The 13,020-nt window shown below is 38.8% G+C and overlaps 1 protein-coding gene across 1 annotated transcript; it reads right to left on the bottom strand.

The window, feature by feature from the left end:
* Window positions 1-2,750: 2,750 nt before the first annotated feature.
* Window positions 2,751-12,824, bottom strand: bmp5 (bone morphogenetic protein 5). Its single transcript, XM_051417118.1, has 7 exons — window positions 11,849-12,824; window positions 9,094-9,286; window positions 5,622-5,770; window positions 5,059-5,253; window positions 4,155-4,231; window positions 3,895-4,005; window positions 2,751-3,749 (listed from the first exon to the last, which is right to left on the bottom strand). The coding sequence occupies exons 1-7, from the start codon at window positions 12,342-12,344 to the stop codon at window positions 3,600-3,602; spliced, it is 1,371 nt and encodes a 456-aa protein (XP_051273078.1). The 5' UTR covers window positions 12,345-12,824; the 3' UTR covers window positions 2,751-3,599.
* Between the last annotated feature and the right edge of the window lie 196 nt (window positions 12,825-13,020).

Below are 13,020 nucleotides of genomic sequence, written 5' to 3'. Positions count from 1 at the left end.
TTCCTTGCTGTTCCTGCTACAGCCTTGTCATACCAAACAACATGTAAAAATGTGACCCATATGGTCTCCCTTTTCAAGAGGGACTGATTGAGCTGTATGGAAGTCGTAGCCCACCCACAGAATACAAATAAGGAGAACCATATGTGGGGAGATGAATTAGGTAAACTGCACAACATTTTTATTAGATACAATTTCACTTGCCTTGTGGATAGACTGCAAGGTGACACTCTGAAAATAAACTTTGAGCCACGGAGAGAAAAGACCTCTGGTTAACAGAGGGTAAGTCGATGAAACATGGAATTACTAAACCAAATGAGCAATAACTGTTATGTTTTGTAGTTGTACTGGCTTGACCAAAATGTGATCAAAATAAGCATTATGTCAGTCATCTAACCTGCCGGCATTAGAGCTGACTGTACCAGTTATTGAGCACATTAATGATAGTCAGAATCATGTGCCTTTACACTGCCTGGCATATGAAACGCCAATAAGACTGTGAACAAATGTTTAGTTTCACAGTTTATGGGCATGTTTGTGTAAAATCCAACTTTTCTTTCATGGACTACTGACCACATTTGATTTTAGTTTCAAATACAAGTGTTCTTGTTTACAAAATGAATAACTACTCAAAATACTTGAGTACACTATAAATAAATCATTATAGGACATTAAAACAAGTGTTCAACAAGGCTAGGAAGACTTAAAGAGGTTTAGGAACCATTGGCACTGAAAAATACTCAAATGTTAAAATATGATGTGGAGATTTTAGTCTTGGTTGTCTGTACGTAATAAGGAAAAGATACTTTCCTCTTATTTTCCTCCCGTTTATAGACTATTTAATATGGATGTCTGCGGCATCACTCCATTAAAAGTGGGCTTTAATCATTAATGACAAAGAAAACAGACAAAATATTTCAGCTTCTGAGGACGTTAGAGGACATTTCTGAGTGGCTTCCAGCACGAACACCTCTGTCGGTGGTCCAACCAAATTAATGGCTTGTTACATCAGCTTTTTGTTTTTGTTTTGCAGCATGTGTCAACATATTTCTTCCTTGTGATGGTTTAGATTAGATAAAAATGACTCATCAAGCATTTGCGAATTTTCACAGACAGCCAGTTCCTGCCTGCTAAAAGCTTCAAGATGATCTCTCTTCACTAAATTTATCACATTTGCTGAACAAAAGAACATGTTCTTAACAGCCGCTCTCATGGACATGTCTGTTTTTTCAATCAGGTTAAGAGAATAAACATGTTTGTGGTAGAAAAAAAAAAAAAAACGTAATATCAGCACCTGGAAACACATCCTGACATTATGTAACTGTGTTTATGTAAAGCCAACAGTATGTTGTGACATACACTGTAAACCTGAGGGCATGATGCATGAATTATTCACAAGAAACCCTTCATGAAAAGTAAACTGCAGTGGGTTGTGACCTTTTTCCAGCATGTTTCAAAAGTAGCCACTGCAAGTGCTGATCTGATGAATGTCAAGGCACCTCTGACTCACTGCAGTCTGTTTTTGACCACGGGGGTCTCAGAGGAGAAGGGGCCACTATATTAATCTGCCCTGAGTATGGCAATTGTTACCCTTTCCTTTCATGTGGTAAGAGGTTGCTGTCGAGAGGGCCGCGTAGTTTTGGAGGAACTTAAATAGGAGCTCATTCATGGCAGCTCATGCTTTATAGAAAAGGAAGAAATGTAGCTGAATTGGAAAGAATCCATGATATTAAACAGTAGATGGGATTGTGAAGTGCTTGGAGTAATCATGCCAGGCAACAGACCGCAGGAATGCAAATCACCCCTCAAGCCAAGAGTAAGTTAGCAGGTGGCCTCTCCTATTCACTGAATGTCAACACTCCTCTTAGATGGAGCCCACATAACATCTGGGCAGGCCAGCCACTGCTTTTAATTAAGTGAAATACAGTCACTCAATGTTCTGCCATGTCAGAGAATTTTTTTTTTTATAAAAGTGGGAGGGTAGGGGGAGAAAAAGTGCAACAGTACATATCCTGTGTCCAGTGAAGGTCAACACAGTTGTGTAAATAAATATTAATCCTTAACCTAATCCCTAGATTTCCAAGACCATTGAAAATACCTGCGTAACCAGAGGGCTTCTTGCATTTTTCTGGAAATTCTACTCAACTTGAATGAGGAGGAAATGCAAGTTAAGTTTGGTTTATGGTCTCCACTCTCTTTCCAGTGGTGAATCTTAGCTCTGAACAGATGGCAACATCCAAAACAAGTGTAAAGAGTGTGAGCGAGCAGAGATGTGCCAAACACATCACATGAATCTTGTGATGGATGGTTATCTTTCCCCATAATCAGGAAGGTATTGCTTACAAAATGATATACTGTACCTTTCTCTGCTGGCAGCCTCATGATAATCGCCCTTTTGGGTTGTCTTTGGAGGTCACAGCACTGCTTTACTGCTAGCAATGTACCACTAGCATTACCACTCCCCAAGAGCATGTCAACAGGCTCTGTGGGTGGACCCCTAGTTTATATCATACTTGTCAAACATTTATAAATCTGAGATGGTAGTCCGGCAACAGTGTGTAAAACATCCGCAGAACTCCAAACAGAAATACAAAAGGACAACTTGAATTTGAAAAGGCTGGAGGACTTGCAGCTGGAGGGGGTGGGGGTGGGGGGTGGGGGGGGCTCCAAGATGAAATGCATTTCTGCTTGTAGTTTAGGGTGATAAATGGATGAATAAAAGCTGTGAGGTTAAAAATACAAAAGGCAAAAGATAAGAGTTTTTCAAGTGGTACATTTATTAAAATACACAACAATCTACATTAAGATATACTTTCCCCAAACGTGAGCTAGAATTAGCGTGGAGCAAAGACATTTGCAGCTATGATAAATGTCCACAGAGGAATGAGAAAACAGTGTTTATGGAAGAGTTTCATTCCAGACTGACATAATCCCCTTCTGAGGACACACACTCTTGTAAAAAGAAACAACAAAAAAAGCTGGTGTGGAAAAGGTGAAACAGTATTAGTGCTGAAAGACGGTGACAGCTTGAAAATAGCTTTGGGCAGTTCGGTTCAGATTAGAGAAAACTCTTTTCAGTTGTGATGTTAGTGCTAAAAGCATCACCTTGATGTCTCCATTGTTTATCAGATAAACTTGTGATGCTGCATTTGTCTAGTCATTTATCATTTTTGTTTCATTATGGAAACAAACTACATGAAGAAAAACAAATCATACACTGACATCAAAGCATAATTCTAGATAGCACAGTGAGCATTTATAGCACAAGTGTATTGTAAAAACAGGCAGAAGGGGAAGCGATCTTATGTATCATGATGACTCCAGTGAATAGTTAACTCATAAAAGTTATCATACAGACGTAACTAAGAGAGATTATATGCCAACGGACACAAAAGTCAAATGATAACTGGCGTAAAGTAAAATCAACATTTTGTCCTAATCATTTAAATATCACAATATTCAGTGCTAATTTAAAAAAGAAAATAAATTAGGTAGTAAAACTTTATATACATAATACTGTACATCACATCACACCTGTAGCAGATGTGTTTTCCAGCGATTCCCATACCAGATAGCATAAATTAAAGTTACCCCATGCCTCTCTAATGGCAACCACAAGACCTAACTACCATATTTCTATATTTCTTGAGGATAACGTTTGAGCTGTCATCAAAGTAAAGTACTGATATTGCGTTGAGCTTGGTTGGGGCACAGCATGGCTTTGGCACATTGTCAGGAAACATTAAATGGACCTATAAATGAGAGCATAAAGTAGGTTTAAAGGAGGTGCAACAGTAGTGAGTTTCAAATGAATTATAACTCCTAAGAACATTATGGAAGCTTATAACACAATTTTATTGAACTACACATATGGAATACACTCTAAAGAGTACTTACCAGGGTTTGCACAATTGCATGATTTGTTGCATTCATGTGTGCGTTGAGTGGAAAGGAGCATTCACCATCGCAGTAAAAAGCAGCATAGCCCTCAGGTGCAATGATCCAGTCCTTGACAAAAAAATAGCTTCTTTTATTTATGGCACATGGTGAGTTTTCTTTGTGTCACATTATAATCTCAGTAAAAATGTATGGTTCATTGTGTTATTCCATTACCATTTGTTATAAATGCTTCGTGATATGAAATAATTTGACCTTACCTGCCAGCCCAAATCTCGAAAACTGACATAAAGTTCATGCTTCTTGCAAGCTTGCTTCTGTTCACTTGTGTTGTAATCTGAAAACATAAATTAAAAATTATTAATCATAACAGAAAATAACAGTGGCATAGAAGTCATAAAGCTCCTGAACTAAAACACATACAGTACATGTTTGCAGTCATAAATACAAATCTCTGTGAGTACATTAGAGCATTGTAGAGCTCTGTTAATCACTGCTTTATTGTGATGAATTGGAAATATTTCCTATTAATGTTATAGTATTTTAAAGAAAACAATGGATTTTGGAGTTACAGGTGTTTTCTTTTCCAATTTTTCCAACAGGCAAATGAGGGTTGTAATAATCCAAAAACATTTCCTGGTTCACTAATTATATATATTTGGAAATATTTCATGATTAATGAGTATGCAATGCATGACAGGACGGTGCCACTATGTCTCTTAATCAGTACTTATACTTCACAAGATTAAAAGTCTAAAGCACAGCAAGTGGCCCCTCCAGGCTGCCATGTTCATGACAACCACCAATATGAAAGTTCAGACAAACATACAAAGATTATTAGAGGTTGGCACTAAAGGAGAGGCTTCAAAGTCCTCAGCTAATTACATGGCAAGTAGCCCATTACACCTACAGTAAATACACATATTGTGTCTGTGAACTGATGGTCAAAATATCCTAAAAACAGAGACATGTGATGAAATTATTAGGAATCATCTTGTAATTGTGGAGATATCTTTCAGCAGGGAAGTTTTTTAGTTTGACAAATGGATGGACAGTCTGTTGGAACGATGGCTGAATGATCTAATTAGAAACCGGATGAGTATAGGGTAAAAGGGTATAAAACACTATTGTAGCATCTAGTATACATCATAAAAGTGCACATACCTCCAGTTTGTGGAGCCCTAGATTCTTGTTGATTAGTGGATTTATTGCGATTGTGGTTCTTTTTCTTCCCACCAGCAGCTCTGACAGAGCGAAGCAACACCCCACTGGCCTTGAAGAAAGCAACCAGGAACGGCTGTTTGGACTGGGGCCCATTCCTCCCAATGATTCCAGCAGATTTTATGTTGATACTGCGTCCTTTAAAAACAGAAGGTAAATAAAACTTTCAAAATAAAACTACAGGAAGGAGGAATATTTTATCATTTTATTACTGTTTTTAAAGTGATTCTGAAGTCAAGCATCTTTACAAATACAAGGTCAAGCCATTAATCTTTTTGTGGATTTATGGCCATTTATTGTTGGTAAATAATAATAACATACATACATTATCAAATATATCACACATTTGCCTTGAAGTCAATGAAAATATGTGTTTATTATCTACTGCAGACTTTGTGGACTGTCTCAAAAGATGAACCTCCTAACCCTTTTTTAGATTCCAAGAGTCTGAGATAAATCTGGGAAATGTTAAATTCATAGAAAGAAAAACTGAAAACTTCACTTGCCATCTACAGTCTCCACACAGAGCTGAAGGCCCAAGTTCTGCTGTGGGTTCATCACCCAGTGGTTACTGGTGGCCGTGATGTCAAACACTAGCCACCCCCCATCAGACGCCTGGACCTTTTTGGAGTCGAGCAAGAACGTCTCTGCATCTCTGAAGGTAAGAAAAAACAATTACATAAACATCTGCATTAAATAAACAAACATTTACATGCAAGCAGCAACCACTATTATACAACACACATGCATATTGATTATTATTATCATAAACCTGTGAAAATTATTTTAATTTTAGTCTCTGTGGGTATGTTGGTTTTCTAGATTATTACTCCTACGTTCCAGAGTGGAGTTGGTCAAACAGATGGTTAAATGAATGTGGTCACTTTATTGCAGCTTTATAAACAAATTATAAAACCTCAGTGCTACAGTGCATTAAGCTTTAGAACAAATTAAAACTGTCTGTGCACCTTAATGTTGCATAATATTAATGGGACATAAAAAAGAAACCATATGCTTCTTTGAGGGCAGGGACTGAATCCAAGAGGTCTTAACCAGTTAGACTGGAACAGATAAACGAAGTAACACTGACTGATCGCAAATGGATGCTTTAGCCCAAAATCTGTAGCAGAAGCCAAAATCTGAGTGGATTTTATTAGTTTCTTCATCTCTTTATCCATTTGAAACCAACCATTCTTCCCTAAAGAGGCCTTCAGTATTGAAAACTGGTGATTTGGTGGGTAAAAGTAATTTTTGTATGCCAACTTCGTGCGGGAGATGAAAAGAAAGTGGTGCCGCTATTGTTGAAGAAGCTGTGACTTGTAATAAACTGCAGAGTTGTGTGGTAAAACGTGGGCCAAGATTTCAGCTATTTGATTGGCAAAACATTTCAGGAGTTATGAATCATGTATATCAGCCCTTGTGTATTTTTAACATGAGCCTGACATAAGGCATCAATCAACCCTAAGTTGAAAAAGCCCCGCTTCGCAATTTGCATTGGATTCCTTTCAAGTGGCAGATCGGATAAGGCAGCGCCTGTTCAGTTTTTGTGGTTACATGGTGCTTGGTCAGAGGGAACCAAGATTTTCCATGTGGCCCCAATAGTTTAGGAATTATTTATGTGTTTATTACAGGTGTAATAAAACCCAACCTTGTGTGGAATTCCATATGAGGTTAATCCTTATGAGTGACAAACTGCTGAACTTCCTCTTTGAAATGTACAGTATTAAGCTTATATCCTGTGATAATTTAGTTTGTGTAGGTAAGTATTCACTATTCCCATAGCCATATCCAATAGGAAAATGTTTATCCCGCCCCCTTCATCTGTGATTACTGGATGTACTGTTCCACAGAGGGTGAGTTAAAGTGAGTGGATACCGGGGATAGACGTAACTCCTCTTTTTTAGACAAGTCTGTCTCCTGCAAATTATGTTCATATGCCACTATTCTCCATTAGCAATTTATGTTTAGTAGCAGTGCAGGACATAGTGCAACATTGATTTAGCGGAGTGAAAGGTCAGGTTGGTGCTTAGTTGTATTACTTTAAAAGTACACTGTGGAGTTTTTGACCAATAGTCCTGTTGACATATGAAGCAATGTGTTTTTAAGAGGTCCTTGTTTTGTTAGTATCTTGTTCCGTTCATGTGCACAAGGATGATGGTTTCCACGATCGACTGTTAGTAAGCACCAAAAATGTTGCAAGGTGCCAAAAAAGGCAGTGAAAAAGAAAACCGCTAACAAGCAAACATGGCACAACAAAGTCAACACGTTTATTAGACCTCAACTATACAATTAATGTGTTGTGGTGAGAAAGATAACTTAATTTGTTTAGAGGAAACTCAACAGGGTACCACTAACACCAGCATCTCGATCGAAGTCTCGTACTCATACTGCTAGTGAGTAATAGTTTACTTATTTAAAATTGAGGGGTGAGTGAGAGGAAAGGGGGCAACAAAAGCCTGTGGCTGGATTTGAACTGGGAGGTTGCTAACAATCCTTTAGTTGATGCACAAGTGGATTTTGTAGAAATAAATACCTGAAAACCATTGGCGTATGCAGTATTAACATTCTGTCTGATATGTTGAAGAATGTGTATGGCTTTACAAATAATGCTTAGTATAATATGAATTCAGTTTGCTTTTGAAGTTGAGAAAAGAACTTGAGCAAATTGTTTTAAAATCACATCTTCAAAATATTGATTCTAAGATTTCTTACTTCTTTGTGAACACTAACTAAAACACACTATTCCCCATGAAAAGTGTGTGAAAACTTAAACTGAGCAGTCTTCCCCTTTAAGATGTCCATTGACTTGGACCTTTTCAAAGCCCAGGAGGGCCATATCTCCCCTTCAATCACCCACACACATTTTTGGCAAGCAAATGTGGGCCCACTTTTAAGTACACCCTTGTGTATTCAGCTATGTCATGGTTTAAACTTCCGGAATATTGTTAAGACAGGCAGGTGGTGGGCATAACAGTGACCACGGGAGCACCCAAGGGAGCCCCCTCCCCCCCTAACATCGGCCCTCATGGTTTCATCTGGGACACGGCCAGCTTGGCAGGCAACACAAGACGAGTGATAACTGATGGACCTTCCGAGCTTCGTAAGTGGCCAACTTGCTAATGGAGTTCTCTTTATCCGAGAACTATATTTGTAAGGCAGACATGGTGCGAATGAAGGAGAACAGAGTTGGAGATAGAAGGGCGTTCTATACGAGTGGAAAGTTTTGACCAGACAATAGCTGTGGGACCATTTGTCTTTTTGACAGTGGAATAAGATAACGGCATTTGTTTAGTTTTTACCTTTATTACAGTAATAGATATTTCTGTTTTCTTTCTATCAATTTGCAGTTGCAAACCGAATGATGTTTGCTATTTGCTTTGTGTTTCTTAACATTTTAAATACCTGAAAACAGGTTTGATGCAGGTCCTCGGTCTATATTCTTTTTTATTTTATTTTAGATTTTAGATTCCTCTGGCACTGTTTGATTATATGAGGCCAGGTTCATTTATCCTCATTAATGTGATACATGCCTTAATCAGCAGTGCAGGAAGTATTGAGAGTAGAAGTAGCAATATCATACTAAATACTCCAATAAAAGCTCTAATAATTTAATTTTACTAGTACTAAGTACTAGCAGAAAAATTTACTTAATAAGTACTCACTGAATAGCCCCTTCAGGCTCCAACCAATATTAGTTCTTTTTATGTTTTTTTCATGTTTTGTATGTAAAATCTTAATTTGAAAAGTAACTAGTAACTATATCTGGCAGATAAATGTAGTGTAGTAAAAAATATAATGTTCTGTATGTAGTGTACCTGAAATTGTTTGTAGTAAATATATAAAGTAGCAGAAAATGGAAATACTCAAGTTAAGTGCAAGTACCTCAAAACTGTACTGAAGTACAGTACTTGAGTAAATGTACTAAGTTACATTTCAGCACAGCCTTTAATGTTTGTTTTTGGTTGTTTAGGTACTTACTTGTTTTGATATTCCTTGATGACTTGATATATGGAAACCTTCAGAGTAATATTGTCGTAACGGGAATGACTGCGGTCCTTATAGATCCGAAACTCTGCAGCAGTCACCGCCTCTCCGTCTGGGATCTGAGTCAGATCAAAACGGAACTCCTTGTAGTGTCTTCGTTGGTGAGAAAAATCTTTATCTTTCTCCACTGGGAAAGAAAATATTTTATGATGAATTTCATTTTTACTGGCAGCAAAGCTGATCAAAAAATATGACTTTAACTCCTGAGCCGCTGCGTGTGCTGCTCACAAGAGAAAATATGCCGACATTAATGCACAGAAAAAAGTAATTTATCACATCTTCTTTTACATTCCAGGTCCAATCCAAACATTTTGACTACCAACAAAAGCACTTTCCAGTTCATTAAATCAGTCAACTGAATACAGGTAGCAGTTCCCAGACAGGCCCTCTACTGTGTGCCTAACTGCATTCTCTGGCCATGATGAATGGGCTGTCAGTTAAGAAAAACAGGCTGATTTCAATTAAAGACACTTTCGTCTGCTCCTCAAGTGAGAGAAAAGACCAGACAGGATTCTTCAACGTCATGTGAGCGTCTACTCTGACCTCATTTCTGACCTTATACTGACCTCCTGTAGGTTTCATTCAATGCACTAAGGGTGTTTAATGACCCTTAACCTTTTAAAACTAAATATTTATTTTATAATGAGTAACATGAGATTTCTTTTTAGGCCTGTAATTTTTGAAAATGTTTAAAAATTCATAACATGTATGATTATTTTATATTTTTGCTGCAGGGAAACAAGCTCTTACATCTATTTTGTACATCAAATAAATTCCCTCAGTGCAGTGACTTTAATAATGGCATCAAAGAGCCTCAGCGTGTCAACATTATGAACATGCTGACAAAAGATACTTCAATGGTACTCGAAAGTGACCGTCTCACACCCCTGCCTGGTAGCAGAAAAGAGGCATGTGGCTGAGGTCAGTGGATTTTCTGACATCCGTGGTAATATCATGCAGTGCATTTCCCTGATATTTTATCGAGAGAGAACGCCTGCGGTTACTTAGCACAAACAGGTCAGAGGTCAGGTCTGACTTTTAGCCACTGAGCGTGTTCCATTATATTAGCCACGGGCAGTAATCTGAAGCAGAAGTGCCACTGAGAGCATACAGCATTTAACTTTAAAATAGTTAAAGATTAAATAATAATGACTTCACTCCGTGGTATGGGTGAGCCGTGTACATTCTTGATCTGTTGCAAATAAATTGGATTCAGCTTGTTCTACCAGGACCGTATTTTAAATAATTAGATTCATCGTTAACATCCTCTTGTACAATCTCTTGTATGCGTATGGAATTTCAATAGCATAGTTTTTATTCATACACTGAAAGGTCAAATGGTTACAGCAAGCACAGTATACTGCACAAAATGCCACATAGACATTTCTAAAACAGTCGAGGTCAGTAGCTATATTTGAGTGTACTGTAATAAAGACAGAGCCCCATTGAACACTTCACTGACAGTCCCCAGAACGAGAGCAGAGCTTTCAAGGCTGACAGTGTACATGCCCTGCTATAGTGGTAAGTGGAAACAGATGGGCTCAGGCCAAGGTGAGGGATTATACTTCCAGGCAACTCTACACAAATTCACTTTTACATGTTTTGCTCTAAAATCCTTACCACTACAATACCAGCATTATGTAACGTTTATTTATGGTCATTATTTTTTTAAGTCACTCAATCAGGATTCTGCAATGCAGCATCATATTTCATTAAAGTAACTTCCCATGTGCCATGTTTAATTTCTTAATTCTCATTAAAGAACAATAACTGCTGCGAATAACACAAATTCGAAGAACAGAGCTCCTGCATTCTCTTAGAGACAAAACCTCAAGATATGCAGGCATCAGTCAATATCACTCCCCCTTTTAACAACAGGAAATAATTTAGACCAATTTTCTCAAGGTCAGACAGTCATCTGATAAGTTGCTCTGAACTGCTGGGTTAAGGGTCACGGCTACTGAACAAACACAATCATTATACAGATCAGCTGCTTTTTAATAGAAAGCAGCAATAATGGATAAGGTCAAAATGTTGGGCCTAATTCTGTTAAATACAAAATATTTCACACAAGGCTAAATAAACTGAACGCCTCACATGCCAGATAATGACTGATGTCTGAATAGTGTACAAACATAAACATTTAGATGGAGAAATAAAAGAGTCTCTAAATGATACTGAGTGAGAGGAAGTCAACAAAGTTAACTTAGATGATCACTACAAATTTTATAGCTTTGTCATAGCTCAGATCAAATGTACATTTGTCAAATTAATTTGACAGAATGAATTAACTGCATTTGCCAATAGCAAAACAACACACAGGTCAATAAATATTTTAATGAATTAAAATATTAATTGAAATACATGAATGAATGCTGTCATGCTGCAGTATTTTATAGTTCCTTGTCTGCAGTGAATTGTTTGGAAAATTGCACTTAATGTACAAAACATTAAGTACACAGATAAAGGTAAAATTCTTATTGTACCTTAATAATTCCCCCTTACAGTGAAGGGAATGAAGATGGAGAGAAACATGAGCTGGAGAAGTATTTTTAAAAACTTTTAAGATGTGGATTTTTTTAACTGAAGTGCTCCTCTGAATAATATCTAACCCCAGGCATCGGATGTATTCTAATTTCGATGAATTACTTTAAGAGGTGAGAAATTAGTCCGCTTTAATACCACTTACCTAAATTGACAAAACTCATAACCATGTCCGCATCATTGAGAAAGTTGGTGTCGTGCGCTGAGGTGAGTGCGGGGCTGTGGCCTAACAGAGGGGCCGCGCGGTAAGGCTGCGCCACACGGGAGTACCCGGCATGCTGGGGGCTGTAGTAACCTTTCCTGGAGTGCCCTTGAGCCTTGGCAGCGAAGCTCTTCCCTGCGCCCTGCTGCACCTCCTCCTCCTCCTCCTCCACTGCCATGGCGTTGTACAGGTCGAGCATGAACAGCGGCGCGGAGGACGCCTGCTTCCCGGGAGAGAAGGGCCTCGGACGGTGAGGCAAGCCCAGGATGGAGAGGATCTCTCTCTGGATCTCCCTGCGTTCGTGATTGCGCAACCTCCTGTAAATAAAACTGGAGTGCACATGGTTGTCACTTAACCCGCAATGAGCGCAGGACAGAAAACTCAAGCAGCTCCACGCGAGTCCAAACACAGCACGGTTCAAAGGTGTAAGCGCTGTCATCTTGACAAATAGTTCACTCTGGGGTGTGAGGTTGAACTACATCGCATTCTGTGAGACCAATAAAATACATTATACCTCTTCCAATACGGAATCATAGACTTTCCATATTAGAGAGAGGCACCACAACTTTCACGGTGGTAACTGAGGAGGCTTCTTCTTTTTTTTTTTTTTTTTTTAACCAGTCAGCCCTTCTACAAATGAGGTATCAGCTTGCAGAAAAGTCGCCGCTCCTCTCCTGTGCGCGAAGTTCCTCCGGCAGTATTTACTCCTCCAGGGTCCATCCAAAGTCTCTGCACAGTATTTATGGAGATATGACCCCGTCCCTCACCTTACTCCTCTGTGATGCAGAAGCACGTAGGTACGCCCATAACGTCGAGGGATAACCCGGAGTTTTCCAGCAGATGAAATGTGTTGAACTGTGTCAGAAATGAACTGAGAGGAGTTCTCGACTCATGCCCCGGCTCGCATTTTACTTTTTTTTCTCCCCCCTTTGAGAATGTATTGGGGCTAGTTGCCCTCTGAGTCCATCCCACACTCAACTTTTGTTTTTGCATCCACCTCTAGCGGCCGCAATAAAACTTCAGCCCGGTCCCATGATGAATGTGGCGGCTCGGGAGTGTAAAAGGAGACACTTGAAATCCGAGAGCCCGTCTTAACGAGTGAAAGAATAATGACA

Source organism: Dicentrarchus labrax, unplaced genomic scaffold, assembly GCF_905237075.1.
Source record: "Dicentrarchus labrax unplaced genomic scaffold, dlabrax2021, whole genome shotgun sequence".
Classification (NCBI taxonomy): domain Eukaryota; kingdom Metazoa; phylum Chordata; class Actinopteri; family Moronidae; genus Dicentrarchus; species Dicentrarchus labrax.
This window is presented reverse-complemented; position numbering and strand designations above follow the sequence as displayed.